We start from the raw sequence: 15,158 nt of genomic DNA, 5'->3' as shown, positions 1-15,158 counted from the left end.
GTCCTCACAAGTGTATGTGCGATAACCGATTCTCATATCCTATAAAATTTCTCCCACTCAATGTAAAACAATTTGCAAATCCGAATTCACAAAGGTCGTATTTTACAAGCGATCAGTATCAAGAGTGGTTTTCCCGACTAGAGAGTAACTTAACTGATAAACGAATCAACATTCGAGCATGACCATGCATTTCAGTTACAACTCCTCGAGTGGCCCTGAGAAATAACTATACCTGATAAGGGTTGGATATTTTCCTCAACTCGAATCCTGCAGATGTAAGCACAGTATGAAATGACCCAGAAAAAATCTACTTAGCCCCAGTTACGGTAGACCGTGAGAAAGAAACCAAAGTCACCCAAAAACTGTCTTAATCTCAAGAGACAGTTGATAGTCAAAAGAATCGACTCTAGGAACACAATGGATGTCCTATCCACGACCTGGCACCGAATGTTATTAAACATTTAGGACTCCATTACGTTGTCACAAAAAGTTGTCCTACGAGGTATCGTCATAATCTCGTATCTTGTGATCGATCAGTCAACCGTTTGACTTATGGCTCGTTGAACCCACCATCAATCGACTGCACAATATAATAGCCAGAGTTATCAGCTCACATTGGCGATTACGGACCAAAACAAATATAATGTAATTCAGTTCACTTTGTGCCGTTCAATGTTGTCAGTACAATCCACATGAAAAACAAAATATTATATATATGTTCCCTTCGAGGCAGCAGCAACTCGTGCTCCATTCCCGACTCACAGGTCCACATCACCTTTTTCGAGAGGTATGATGTTCTTTAGGCCCTGCAAATGATTACACAGATGAGAACCACAACCAGTATCTAGTACCCAAGTTCCGAAACTTGCATGGTTAATCTCAATCATATGAATATAAGATGACATACCAACAGGAACGACGCGGCCTGCCTTGATGTCCTCACGGTAGACGGGACAGTTCCTCCTCCAATGTCCAGTCTTGTGACAATGGTGGCACTCTATGTCACCGCCCTTGCTCTTTGTCTTGCCCTGTGAGCCACTAGTCTCACCAGGTGCACTCTTACCGTTTCCTGGCTTCTTAAACTTTGGCTTACCTACAGCTAGGTCGCCATGAGCCTTGCCTTTACCTTTACCCTTGTTGTGAATCGTGAGAACATCCTGCTTCATGCTCCCACTCAATTTCATATCCTTCTCGGTCTGTACGAGAAGGGAGTGTAGCTCATGAGGACTCTTTTTCAAGTCATTCATGTAATAGTTCGCCTTGAAAAGGGCAAAACCATCGTGAAGAAAATGAAGCATTCGGTCAATGACAATGCTCTCACTGATTTTACAATTCAGTGCCTCTAGCTTCTCGACATTCTCAATCATGTGAAGAATGTGTGGGCTAACTGGTTGGCCCTTCTGGAGTTTCGCATCAAAGAAGCGATAGGTATACTCATATGTAACGATCCTTGGTGCCTTTGAGAACTCGTTAGTGAGCGTGGTGAAAATCTTGTTTGCACCTTGGACAATGAAGCGTCTCTGCAAATTGGTTTCCATTGCAAAGATGAGTACGTTCTTTATCGCACCCGCTTCCATAACGAAGTCACTATAAGCGAATGACTCGTCGGCTCCTGCATTTGGGCCTGGGTTGACCGGTATTGGCTCAGTTAAATACCTGAGCTTACCGTCGGCGATGGCGACATTCCGTAGTGCCGCCTCCCGATCCGCAAAATTGGACCCATCATTCTTGATCGAGTGGGTGATTCATTTGGTCCATAAACATTTTTAGCCAGGACGAACGATCTAGTGTGGCACTAGGCATTGGGATTGCGTTATTTCCAGCCATTTGTTGTAACAGTATTATTGATAATAAACGTGTTCTACACTGCGAAAGAAGAATAAAATAATAAGCATGTGCATCGTTTTAATTTTAAGTCTAATGAGCTAATGTCATAACGCGAAGACTCAAAAACATTTATACAATTGACCTCCCTCAAGAATTATATAAATGACCCCAAGACTCAATTCTCTGCAAATTGATAAGCTAACCTTTTACCTAATTCTACTGTTAGAATTCTTGGTCGATAAATTTCTGTAAATTCTATCTTTAGTCCATCACAATCACGAGAAACTCTTCGGACTATGATGTTGAGGTAAACTAAGTCAACACAACTACTTACCCAACGTAGAAGGGGTCGTATTAGGCCTACCGACGAAGAAAGGATTCATAGATGTTTGCCCTTATAAAGACTAATCTCAATTTCCGTTTTGGAGGAAGATCCCATCAACTTTATTTTAATTCATTTTAAGTGAACTAAAAACTAGCATGCGAGAATGAATAAACTAAGGTGATGGCTTATAGACTGTGACATCTGCATGTCCATGAAAACTAACATACAACCTATATGAGTCAATTTTCATGCATTTTAGAAGTAGTAGGTGGTTTGGTTTTAGGCGGAATATGATGCAATTATTAACATGTGAATGAAAAGCAATAAAAATGAAAGACGTAAAAAAAAAAAACAGTAAAAGTCCTAGTGTGGCCTATCCTATCAAAATGAACAATAAATACAAATTTGGAATCCATCCTTGGACCCGAGAAGCTTGTCTTGATGTTCCATCTTGATCCATGTAGCGGGAGTGAGCTTGAATCTTCATCTTTAGTCTTCTTTGAAATTACAATAAATAAAATTACATAATTGACCTATTAATTACATTCTAATTTCAAAAACCCAAAACTAAAATAAAGGAGATTCGAGATCTCATAATTACATAAGAAATTATGTTTCCTTCATTACGAAAACATAATTTGACTAAGGCCACACTAAGTATTACAAATTACAACCGATTGCAAAAATTAAATACGTAAATAAAATTCATTCATTCGATTCATTCAACAAAATTAAAAGCATCAACTAAAATAAATTAAACATACATAATACAATACATTAATTATGTTGATTAATTTATCCAAACCACCTATTTAAATTAAATTAAGTGACAATTCCGCAATTTAATCACATTAATTTCATACTTGATCCATATTAAACTTGTAATATGAATTCTATCCGTCAAAATTTTAAACTGCTTTAAAATAACTCGGTATCATTAAATTGTGAACCGATTCACAATAACTAATTGGCCAAAAAAAAACAACAAAATCCAATTTTTTTAAATTGGTTTCGGCTGGAAGAAAAAAAACAATTTTTTTTTTTTATTTATCAGCTGTCACGGCTGAAATTTAAAAAACAGCCCCTTTCCTATTTTAATTCGGTAAATAGGAAAAACAAGGAAAAACTTTCCATAATTTTTTTTTCTCTTTCTTTTTCGGCAAAAAGGCAAATAAAAAAACTTTCCTATTTTTTTTTCCTTTTCTCGGTTTACCAAAAAACAAAATTAAAATAAAGTTTTTTTTTCGGTAAACCCTAAAAAAAACGGCCTCCTATTTTTTTCTTTTTGCGGCAATATGCCCTAAAACAAGATTTGATGACTAAATTGTTTACCTTTGCTATTAGAATATGATTAGCATATGAAATAATAAACATGATCAATTTATATGCCAAAACTATATAGCAAAAACAATCTTTTTATCATAAACATGACGATCCCATTTAATTTTAATTTAATCTACATTAAATCAAAAACTACCAATTCTTCATATGATAATTTTAACTGATTATAAACTATAATATGAAAAATGGAATGGAAAAATACCATCAAACAGAAAGAAAAAAAACGGCACAAAAATTTTTGAACCACAAAAAAAAAAATTCGAAACCCTAATTTTTTTTTTTTCGAAAATCCTATTGTTCACATACAAATTTTATGAAAATCATCAAAATTAAAATCGTAGCCTAAAGCTCTGATACCACTTGTGGGAAATAATCTGTATACTTCCCTTAATTTAGAAGGATTATAACGATTTAACAAAGATGATCTAAGGTCATAAATAAAATACATAAACAAAAGTAAAAGATTCAGAAATAACCTTCGGTCCTAGCAAATATGGCCTAAGAACAATATCAAAATTGATATTTGCCTATTAGTTGCACCCAAGACGATCTGAGATATGCCCTTTGATTATGCTAGAGTCGATCTAAAATTTTCTGTAAAATTTAGTTGTTTTTGTGTTTTTGTGATGAGAGAGAGAAGGCAAGGTCAAGAAAAAGCATTAGGGTAGAAATAATTCTCTACCTTTCTTTTTATACAGACCGAAACTTGGAGTCAATTAGGAAAGTAAAAACTCTCCTAATTTCGGCCAAGTAAACCGAAATAAGGACTAAAAATTCTCCTTATTTTTGGTCTTTCCAAAAATATATAATATGTGTTGAATTGTCATCTAGTGAGGATCGAACCCATGACCTCTTGGTATGTGTACCCTCACTATTACCACTATGACACATTCAGTTTGTTGATATTAAATACAACTGATTATATTTAATTACGAATTAACAGATTAATTCATCCAAGCTAACATTATATATATTTAATTAAATATAACTTATTATATTTAATTTACGAATTGACAGTTAATTCGTCTCAACTTAATATTATTTAATTTTCATTAAATAATTATCTCATTAACACATCGACTAACTTTTTAGTCATTTTGGGCATCAATGTGATTATATTTCTATAGCCACATTTCTCAAACACATCCTATAGGTGTGACCTTAAGAGACCAGTTGATCACCGCCATCTGTATGATAATAACGTCAAACTTTCTAGCAAGCCAACCGTTATTAGGTAAACGTTAATCAACTGATTAAATATACGAAGTATACCCTTGTGAACCTGTAAGAGATTTACAAATGTTATCACACTAATTTGTGGAGGACACAAGCTCCAACAGATTTTCCCTATATACGGTTTCCGTATATCCGGAAAAACCGGATATCCGAAAACCGAGTATACGGTATCCGGTTTTATTTTCAACTTCTATTTTTAATTTTTATTTTGTTACTGTTGTTGGACATGGTTCCATTGACCACCAACTCTATCTCCTTCCCACGGCCACTCCACCATAGAAACTTACGACGCCTCCCTAATCGAAGGCCAAGACCCACCATTTTCGCCCCTAATTCTAGATCTGAGTGGCCTAAATTGCAGAGATGAAGAAGGATGAGGAAGGACGATATTGGTGGCGACGGCGGCGTGAGCAATTGCGGTGGTGAAAGACCAAAAGATGTATAGAGGTTGGTCGATCTAGTTGTTGAGAGGTTTAATTTGTGGGTGGAATGAGTAGATCTACTGGGTATTGTGGGTTGAGTGAGTTTGTGTGATACGGTGGAGTAGGTCGGCTGGTGGTGATGAACAGTGACGTCGACTAGTGGTGCAGAACACAAGATTGACTTGTCTTGCAAAATGATTACATTGCTCAGTCTAGTGGTGAGGGTATGGTGGTGGACTGTTTTTGGGGTGAAGTAGCTGTGGGTAAGACGTGAGAGGAGGCAGATTAATGGTTAGAGGTTAGGAATGGTGAGAGATATAGAGGGACTATGTTTTTTTTGTGCAGTAATTTTAGGTTTTATGTCATGCGAAATAATTTTTTTTTTTAAAATGAAAACCGTATCGGATACCGTATATCCGGTTTCGTATTTTGTTGATCCCTATCCGATACGGTTTTTAAAGAACCATATCGGATATACAAATTTCCGTATCGGATATACGGATTTCCATATAATTAAATTCTATAGCGTATCGGATGCGGATAATAAAACTGTATCGTATAATTTTGCTCAGCCCTACTGGTCAGGGTTGGGAGCCCCTGATCCAGCTTCTGCTGCAGTTAATTGCATGTTTAATTGTGGAAATCAAATTATCACCATGTTTATTGTCAAAGCATCTACCTTTATTAATTTTCTTGCCACAACAAACATGAATAGTGAGTAGTCTCTTCACTAGGGTGCGGTTAGTCCGACATGAGTAATTAACATACTTGATTCCATATAAATTTGTTGTCAAGGGAGAAATTAGTGAGGTTTTCATTGGAATTTACTTGTTTATGTTTTAATTGGGAGTTTGGTTGGTTGGGTACCCTTGTCCACCAATGTGAATTGGATAGGTGCCTAGTTGACTACCGTTTTACATTCCTTGCCAATCAAGGTTGTACCCGGGAGGGAGAACCTTGAGAGAGTGCCTTTGGGGAACCGGGTTGACTTTCACCTTTGGAATAAAGGTTAGAAAACCCGGGAATTTATCATGTGCTTTAGACCTTGACCATTCCAAAAGGTAAGCGAGAATGGGCCCATTTTAGCTAACCTTGAACCTTTAGTCGGGGAGATCGAGTCATGAGCCGGGGAAGGAGTTGAGTCGATGTCACTAGTGTCTTAATATGAGTCCGGGAGGAAGTTATTAAGCGAATTAGAGGCGTTCCCCCTAACCTACCCCTAAACGATAAATTGACGGAATTAACATGTTGATTATGAATTGTTAGTGACTTAATCGCGTCCTAGGCCTATTATTAATTGATTAAAATCGTATTTACTTGCTTGCTTCTTTATTTTAGAATTTACTTAGTTTATTTATTTCTTATTCTTTAGTCTAACTCTTAGATACTCACCCAATTAGTTATTATTAGACTTAGCTAAACAATTGAAACATAACAACTGGTTGTCTCATTTTTTCCTTGTGTTCGGCCCTTCAATGTGCAACGATAACGTGCACTTACGAGGTTAAGACTTAGACCATCAAAAATCGAGTTAAAAAATGAGTGAAAATTAAGGCCCTGTTTGGTAATCAGCAGATTGATATTAGCAGAAGCAGATTGGTCAAGCAGATTATAAATGACAGATTGGATTAACAGGTTTGACTAGTATATTTTAATTAGCAGATTTAGTAGAAGTGTTTGGTAATTAGCAGATTTTGGTTAATAGATTGTTGTATGTATGTGTAGATTGTTGACGGATTCATATTTCACAATCTACTAATGTGAATATGCTGGGTAGAGCAGCATATTGGAAAACAGTAGATTGAGCTCCAATCTACTCTTTCAATATGCCATTTACCAAACACTCAAAATAGTAGATTGGTGAGTCAAACATGCTAAAAGCCTTGAATATGCTGAAAATTTCTCAATCCGCCGTTTACCAAACACCCCCTAAAATAAAAATAAGACACATCGAATAGCACGGTCAAATCTCATATTCCTTCTCAAATATATCAAACTCAACTTGGATATTTATCTCATTTCAAACTCCGATTAGGAACCAGTTTGATTGGGTGAAATTTGAAATAGGAATACGGGTGTTACATTTTTATTTTTATTAATTAAGCCCTAACAACAGAGATTCTTATTGTCTTGTAACGTTGCCTAAGACATTATTTAATCCTCTCCAAGATCTCATACACTCCCACATCTTATACTACCACCATTCCATCGTAGAATATAAAATGCGATTTTGGGGTGTTTGTTTGACTTTTTCTTTAGTAAAAACATACTCGGTATTAGGGATGGTTAAACATCCGGAAGGGCTCGGGTCGGGATAGGCTTTGTGAACCTGGACACGTCCGATGGGAGAAAAGGGTCATCATGGGCAGGGCTTGGCCTTTTGAGGCTATATCCGGAACCGGCCCGAGAGCGAGTTAAGGGCGGGTCTAGTGGTGGTCCGAGTTGAGGACGGGCCAAGTCGAGTGAATATAGATGGATTATAATGAATTCATACTATTAAACGAAAATAAAGATTGAATCGGAACCAAAGTGGCTTGGGTGTAGTGGAGCGCGGGAGTGCCTCAAAGCGTTGCAATTGGCAACGAATTTAGAGGTCCCGGGTTCGACTCCCTACACGGGAGTGCTGCGGTTACCTATCATCCTAAGGGATGTCTTACCTGGCACACGTGGTTTGCAGGGTATTGCATGTGCCCGGGGGATTAAACCCCTCGTCGTCAAAAAAAAAAAAAAAGATTGAATCGGTATATACTAATAAACTTCATTTTCTTGCATTTGATCTTCCCAATAGGGCAGAGCATGGATCACATATCCGATCCGAAATCGATTTCGGATCGGATATCCGTATCCGAAACTCACAAATTTCATTATCCGATATCTGATCCGAAACATTCGGATATCCGATTTTTAGTATCCGAAAATTTCGGATCGGATATCCAAATATCCGTTATCCGATCCGATTTCAAGACTATTACTTTATCTGTATTTTTCATTATCTGAGAAATCGATTTTCAATGTAAACTTTTACAATAATTTGACCCTAAATCTTCCTTATTTTTACATCTCGGCAAATTTTTTTTGGACATTCGACTAGAACAAAATCTAGTGGGAATAAATCATATGTAGTCATAAATTTAATAAATTATCGGATATCGGATATCCGGAATTTTTTAAACTACTATCCGATATTTGATCCATATCCGAAAGTTTCAGATCGGATATCCGATCCAAACCGCTTTTGGCTTTTCGGATCAGATATCAACTTTTTCAGATCGGATTTGAATCGGATATCGGATCAGTTCGGATAATCGGATTTTTTGCTCAGACCTACTTCCCATAATTCCATCATCTACTTTCTTTCATAATTGAAAACCATATCGGGTTTCTTAATAGGCCTTGTTCTTTTGGACTTAATTTCAACTCGTTTTAGTTCAGTTTAACTATATTCAGTTCAGTTCAATTCAATTTATCTATTTATAAATTAAATTTATTTCAGGTTCATTAAGTTCTATTCGGCTCAATTTAGCTTGAAATTTAATACGGAATAATAATAAAAATGAATTAGAAGATTAGCATGGGGTTAGTAACGTCAAAAATGTAGTGAAGGATCATATGATATAAATGGCCAAAAAATTCCAGCACAATAATATTTGTCAGTTAGTCAACTTTCTCACGTTCTCACTTGTGAAACTTGACAGTCAGTCCTTCACTCCCTTCTTCCTCTTCTTTTATATAAATACACTTAACTCTTAACATAATTCCAAAAATACTTCCAATTTTTCAAATTATTTTATTTTTCTACATTTTATAATCTATCTATCTCTTCATTTTATTGTCTTTTTTCAATCCCATTTTCAAATAACATCAACTCATAATATTGTTCTAACTATTTTTTGCATTCTTCTTCCCAAAAAAACTCATTTTTTTTACTTCATTATAGTTTTAATATTCATAATTGATTTGGGTATTATTCAAAATAAATAAATTGTAATAATGGGTAAAGCAACAAGGTGGTTTAAGGGGATTTTTGGAATAAAAACCTCTAGTAATAATAACAACAATGAAAATGGTGAAAATGGGAATAAAAAACTATATTCCGGTGACCGGAAAAGAAACACTCCGGCGGATGCGGCGGCAGCAGCGGCGTGGGTGAAGTCGTATTATGGGGAAAGTGAGAAAGAACAGAGTAAACATGCCATTGCGGTGGCTGCTGCCACCGCGGCTGCGGCAGATGCAGCAGTGGCAGCTGCACAGGCTGCGGTTGCGGTGGTTCGGCTTACGAGTCATGGAAGGGGAAATATGTTTTCGGTTGGTGGCGGCGGTGGCGGCGGTGGTGGTTGTGGTAGGGTGGAGTGGGCCGCTGTGAAAATTCAGAACATGTTTCGGGGATACTTGGTGAGCTTTTTATTTTACTAGTTTAAGTTTTATTTACCATTTTCGCGTTATTTATTTATTTATCTTTAATAAAACATTGGACGTTAAATATAAGAAAAAAAAGTTAAATAAATGATTGAAACGGTTTGAAATTGTTGATTTTCGTAATATTTGTTTTGTTTAAGATGAGTTTGGTAAGTAGTGTGGAATTTGAATGGAAACCAGCTATATTATTTACATTTCATAAAATGAGTTAGCCTCATTCGGTATTAGTAAAGTTGATAGTCAATATGGTATAACCAGGGTTAAATATAGAACTCGGTATTATCCAATGAATCAAATTACTTTAGTTTTTGTTTAAGAAATACTCGTATGTAAGACCGTCTTCTTTCATATATTTTGTAGTAGTGAATTTGTGATGGTATTTCGAAAAAATATTCCATATTTGCATGAATGGCTATTCATTTTCTCCAGTTTTTCCTTAATAAGTTTTACTTTTGAGTTAATGCAAATTATTTTGGTAATAATTGACCAATTTTGAATTATCAAAGAAATTAGGAAACGTTATGTTCAATGTTCTTGTTTTAATACTAAATTTAAATTTAAATATTAATTAATGCAGATTGTTTTATTCAATAATGGTTATTGATTTAATCCTTAACCTTTTTACGATAATGTATTCTCGTAAGTTAATTAAGATACTCGTAGTTTTATACTAAAACAACAGATGTCAACTAGCATAATTGATAAAGTCATGACAGGTTATACTCATTACCTGGATTCAAACCCGTGAGCATCAAAATCGTACTTATGATTCCTTTACATTAAAAACAAAATACTAAAACAGCATGAAACCTCTCATAAAAGACTTACAAAAAACATAACAATACCAAATTTAGTTACACACCACCAATTTTCATACAATGTGCATTATTTAGTAAAAAATAGCAAAATAATGATGATACATTGATGTGGGCATCTAATATTTTTGTTGTTATTAACCAAAAATGTGGTTGAAAAAGGCAAGGAAAGCATTGAGAGCATTAAAAGGACTAGTGAAGATACAAGCATTAGTAAGAGGATATTTGGTAAGGAAACAAGCTACTGCTACACTTCATGGTATGCAAGCACTTATCAGAGCTCAAGCTACTGTCAGAAACAAACGTGCTCTTTCTAAACTTCCTTCTCATGATTTCAATCATTTTCCTCGGTCGGAAATTAGAGCCCGTCGATCTTTGGTAAGCTATCGATTTGTTTCCGAGAATAGATTTATCGATTTTTCTAACGTGTATGTACTGTGGTGATAGTACTGACAAGAACTAAATAAAAAGAGGCTGTGAGAGGTCTTGAACTAAGACGGTTTGAAGTAAGACTAACTTTTTAGGACAATATTTCTTAGAATTGTGAATTCAGTTTATATATGGCTAGCTAGATCTAGACCCGGAAAAATTAACTCGACCCGAATTGAGGACCTGGACCTGTAGAGAAACCCGAATAGTGCTGACCCTATTCAACTCGACCTGAATGTTTATTATTGTGTATTGACCGTTATTCCCAACTAACTCGATAACAACCCACCTAAAGGACCTGGATTTGGATTTTTGCAAACTGGAACAACCTGAACTCGAATTGACCCGCGACCTGAATTCGACCTGATTGACCCGTTGCCGGGTCTAAGCCTACATCAGTTTATACATGGCTAGCTAGATCTAGACCTGATAAAAATAACTCCGAATAGCCGGTCTCGAACTCGTATTGATGGCCTGAATTTGACCCGAAACCCGAATAGCCTCGACCCTATTCAACTCGACCCGACTATTTGTTATTGTGTACTGGTCCTTCTCCCCAAATAACTTGAAAACAACCCACCTGGAAATGGACCGCCCCAATCTAGCCCCCATTGTTGCAAACCCGAATTGACTGAACCTGAAGCGGACCCGATTGACCTGTTTGCAAGGGCTAGGCCTACATCCATGTTCTCTAGTTAAAATAGATGCACTTTTGGCAAATTTCGTTATTCATATTATTATGTTTTTTGTTGCATTGTATATTTGTATAGACATATAGCCTATAGGTAACTATTTAAGATCGAATAGGCACTATCATGACTAGTAGTTGTACTATTTTTTTCAAATTATAGCATTGAAGTATTGAGTAATTGTTAATTAATGGAACAAATCACAAATTTCAACATTTTACATCTAACATTTAATTGTTTTTCTTTTTTGTAAGGAAATATATGATGACACTAGAAGTGAACACGCAGCATCAGTACACAGCAGAAGATTGTCAGCGTCCTTTGAGCGCAGGAGCATAAAACCAATTACAGAAGACATCCCAAAAATTGTCGAGGTGGACCCGGGTCGGCCTAGAACACCATCAAGACCCCATAAAAGCGTTACAAGACCCGGATCTGACCCATGTGACCGGGACCCATCTTTCCCGACTCCTTTATCTATCCCAAGCTGTCAGCATTGGCATGATACCGATTGGGGTCTAACGGGTGATGAATGTCGATTCTCGACTGCACATAGTACACCTCGAGTGGTCGCGACCCCAGTTACCCCATCCAGGAGCGTGTGTGGGGATAGTAGTTACAACTACTACTCAAGGCAGCAATTTGGGAATTACAATCAACAACAACAGTACTACCCTAATTATATGGCTAATACGCAGTCGTTTTGCTCGAAAGTTAGGTCACAAAGTGCACCTAGACAGAGGCCAGAAACAGGGTATTCTTCTTCTTCTAAGAAAAGATTGTCATTGAATGAGATGATGGAGTCTAGAAATAGTTTAAGTGGTGTTAGAATGCAAAGGTCATGTTCTCAAGTTCAAGGGGCTATTAATTTTAAGAATGCTATCATGGGTAAACTTGAGAGGTCCTATGACTTTAGTAAGGACTCTCATGTTTACCACTTGCCTAGCAAGTAGTTGGGGTGGAGTGATTTAGTGAGTCCATTCAATAATGCAATTGCAATTCTTGTAAATTGTAAGTACCATTTTGGTGCTATTATCTTTGATTTGGAGAGTTAATTGTTTCTGAATGAACTGTGTGTCTTGTATGAGTCGATTGTAAAAAATGCAATCTGGTCATATTAGTTTTTGTAGGTTGTAAATTGGTTTGTTAAGTATGAATAATGTGATTTTTTAGTAGGAGTGAGCAAAATATGCTAATATATTGAATTGAAATAGTCCTTATTTTTTGTCAGAATGAAAAGAATCACCGTCTAAGCTATAGACTGCGGTATAGTATGGGCAATTCTATTTAGGTTTTTAGGATAGTGACTAAGAGAAAAATAATGACATGATAAAATAGTCATGTGTTTTAGACTCTTTATATTGCAAATAAGAGGAGTTAATCCTATTTTTTCGTGGGTAGGTTGTAGCGGTTGTATTCAGTGAGATTAATGAGATGCAATAATAATAATTTGATCGAGGGTGATTCTAATTCGTTGGCCAGAGATTTGTTAACGGGAATTTGTTAATTAATGCTTATCCATTTGGTAGGCTTTTTAATTTGGTTTGTTGATGTTTTGAGTGTAGAGATCGATCACCAAGATGTAAGAGAGTCTTCTCTATTTGAGGTTGGCTTTGTTGCCTTGTATTCCAACAATCATTTACACACTTTTATAGCGTAAATATACATTGTTCATATTTCTCGGTAGCTCAAAATAATGTTTTTATGATAGTTAGTAGTGACTACTGGCTAGCTTGATTGATGTTTGGGATGATGATGTTCATGCTCAATCTACCCTTGTTCAACCAATATATTTTTATCACGTAATTGTGAATATTGCCGTCTTAAACAGAAATTTGTATGATTAACATATAAAATACATTTGCCTTCAAGTCTTCAACTCTTCAAGTAAAACAAATATACTTCGTACAAAAATTAATTCTTAATTATGATGGTTATGATTTAGATAATCGTGTGATTTGTTGAAACCAAAGTGCTTTAACATCACATTATCGTCACTTTTTTGCCGCTGGAATATTTGGTTAAGTGTGCCAAATGCCAATGGTCCGGAGACCGTGTTACTCAAATCTAAGACCCAAAACACCATCATTACCTCTTGATTAACTCATTAAAACCTAAAAGTGTACGTTTGCCACCAATCACAAACCCTTTATTAGCTAGCAACATCACTCCACTACTGAGGAAAAGTGCGTTCATTGTGCTTAACCATAACATATTTTATGGAATACTCCCTGGTCAATTTTTTTTTTTGTTTTGGCACAAACATTAAGTATAGAGAAGGACGTCAATTACTAAATGATAAGTGGACCAAACTGTGTATGAATGATCAATTGCTCATTTTTAAAATAGAAAGGACAATAATTGACTGAAATACTTCAAAATAAAATAAGATAATAAATAACCGGAACAGAGGAAGTACATTGTCTTTTAAACTTATGATTCTCGACAAAAGCTTGCTTAAAGGACGTGAACATCAATTTTATCCATTTATATATAAAAAACCCATGTAACCTCCCCTATGACTCTATGAGTCTTATAACTGAAATGAGCCTCAAGTCACATGTCATGAAAGAGGAATGTTATTCACCTTTTCTTTGGATTTTTTTGGTTCACTTTCTCCTCTAATTTACCATTAAACTAATATATATTTGTTGTGCGGAAGCGTTGATACTTTTTTGTTGGACATCTGCTATACCGATGTCCACTGTGCATAATAGTTCGATATTGTACGCTTTGGGTTAAGCGCTCACAGATTTACTCATGAATTCCTTTCCAAAAGACCTCCTACTATTATATTTTACAGAAACTTATAAAGATGATTTTAAACCTTTACTCCAACGATGTGGGACATATGTTTGTACCCATCCTCCCCACAAAAGAAGGACCATCATCTTCACTTGGAATTTGACCTTTATAGAGAGCTCCTACACCGCACAACCCAACCAATTTCTAGGCACCCCCGTGCATCACCAAGTTTTGATAACCTCCACTTAGCCGAAACACCATGCTACCTAACCAAGTCTGCACCACATGTCACCGCCTGGTCAAGTGAGTGCTCTCACATGCTTCTGGTTCTGCATGTCCCTGTGTCTTTTGTGTCTTCCTTGAGACTATGCTACACATACATATCGAACTTTCTCCGCATCCTATATACCTTGGATCGGGTCCGCCACTTCAGAAATCCTAGGACAAAATGGTCCTAGCATCCAATCAGGAAAGGGCCCACTAGACCTGTGTCACCCAACCTGATAAAGGCCCACCTGATTAGTAGTTCTAGTACATAAATGGTCTTTCTCCCACAAGTCTTATGGCGCCTTTCATCCATTTAACCATGGATCAGACTTGCTCAAGGCTCCACCTAAGCTAAGAGTTTCATGCCTTATAGTGTACGACCACCGTCGTCTTGACTCGATATTTCACCAACACAGCCCCCATGGACTTGAGATTTAAACAGTTTGCCAGATCGAGCCCAAGCGTCCATGACTCGCGAATATAATCTATTCCGTTTCGAAGCTTCACCATTTGTACGTTGTGGGGCCTAGGCCAAAGTTTAACCTTGGGCTCTGATACCACTTGTTGTGCGAAAGCGTTGATACCTTTTTTATTGGGGCCTCTACTGCACCGGTATCCACTGTCCATAATAGTATGATATAGTCCG

General features: G+C 36.5%; 1 protein-coding gene across 1 annotated transcript; it reads left to right on the top strand.

The window, feature by feature from the left end:
- Positions 1-8,916: 8,916 nt before the first annotated feature.
- LOC141597262 (protein IQ-domain 26-like) lies at positions 8,917-12,884 on the top strand. The gene is made up of 4 exons (XM_074417647.1): positions 8,917-9,543; positions 10,545-10,760; positions 11,755-12,713; positions 12,839-12,884. Exons 1-3 carry the CDS (start codon positions 9,142-9,144, stop codon positions 12,451-12,453), a joined length of 1,317 nt encoding a protein of 438 aa, XP_074273748.1. The 5' UTR covers positions 8,917-9,141; the 3' UTR covers positions 12,454-12,713; positions 12,839-12,884.
- Positions 12,885-15,158: the final 2,274 nt, after the last annotated feature.

Source organism: Silene latifolia, chromosome 8 (assembly GCF_048544455.1).
Source record: "Silene latifolia isolate original U9 population chromosome 8, ASM4854445v1, whole genome shotgun sequence".
Taxonomy (NCBI): domain Eukaryota; kingdom Viridiplantae; phylum Streptophyta; class Magnoliopsida; order Caryophyllales; family Caryophyllaceae; genus Silene; species Silene latifolia.
Note: the sequence above shows the minus strand (reverse complement) of the source record. Positions and strands in the feature narration are given on the sequence as shown.

Excerpts from the sequence above, each read along its gene's own strand:
- LOC141597262 (XM_074417647.1), top strand. The coding sequence starts at position 9,142 with ATGGGTAAAGCAACAAGGTGGTTTAAGGGGATTTTTGGAATAAAAACC. Across the intron at positions 9,544-10,544 it reads ACATGTTTCGGGGATACTTG|GCAAGGAAAGCATTGAGAGC; the intron begins GTGAGCTTTTTA and ends TGGTTGAAAAAG. Across the intron at positions 10,761-11,754 it reads TTAGAGCCCGTCGATCTTTG|GAAATATATGATGACACTAG; the intron begins GTAAGCTATCGA and ends CTTTTTTGTAAG.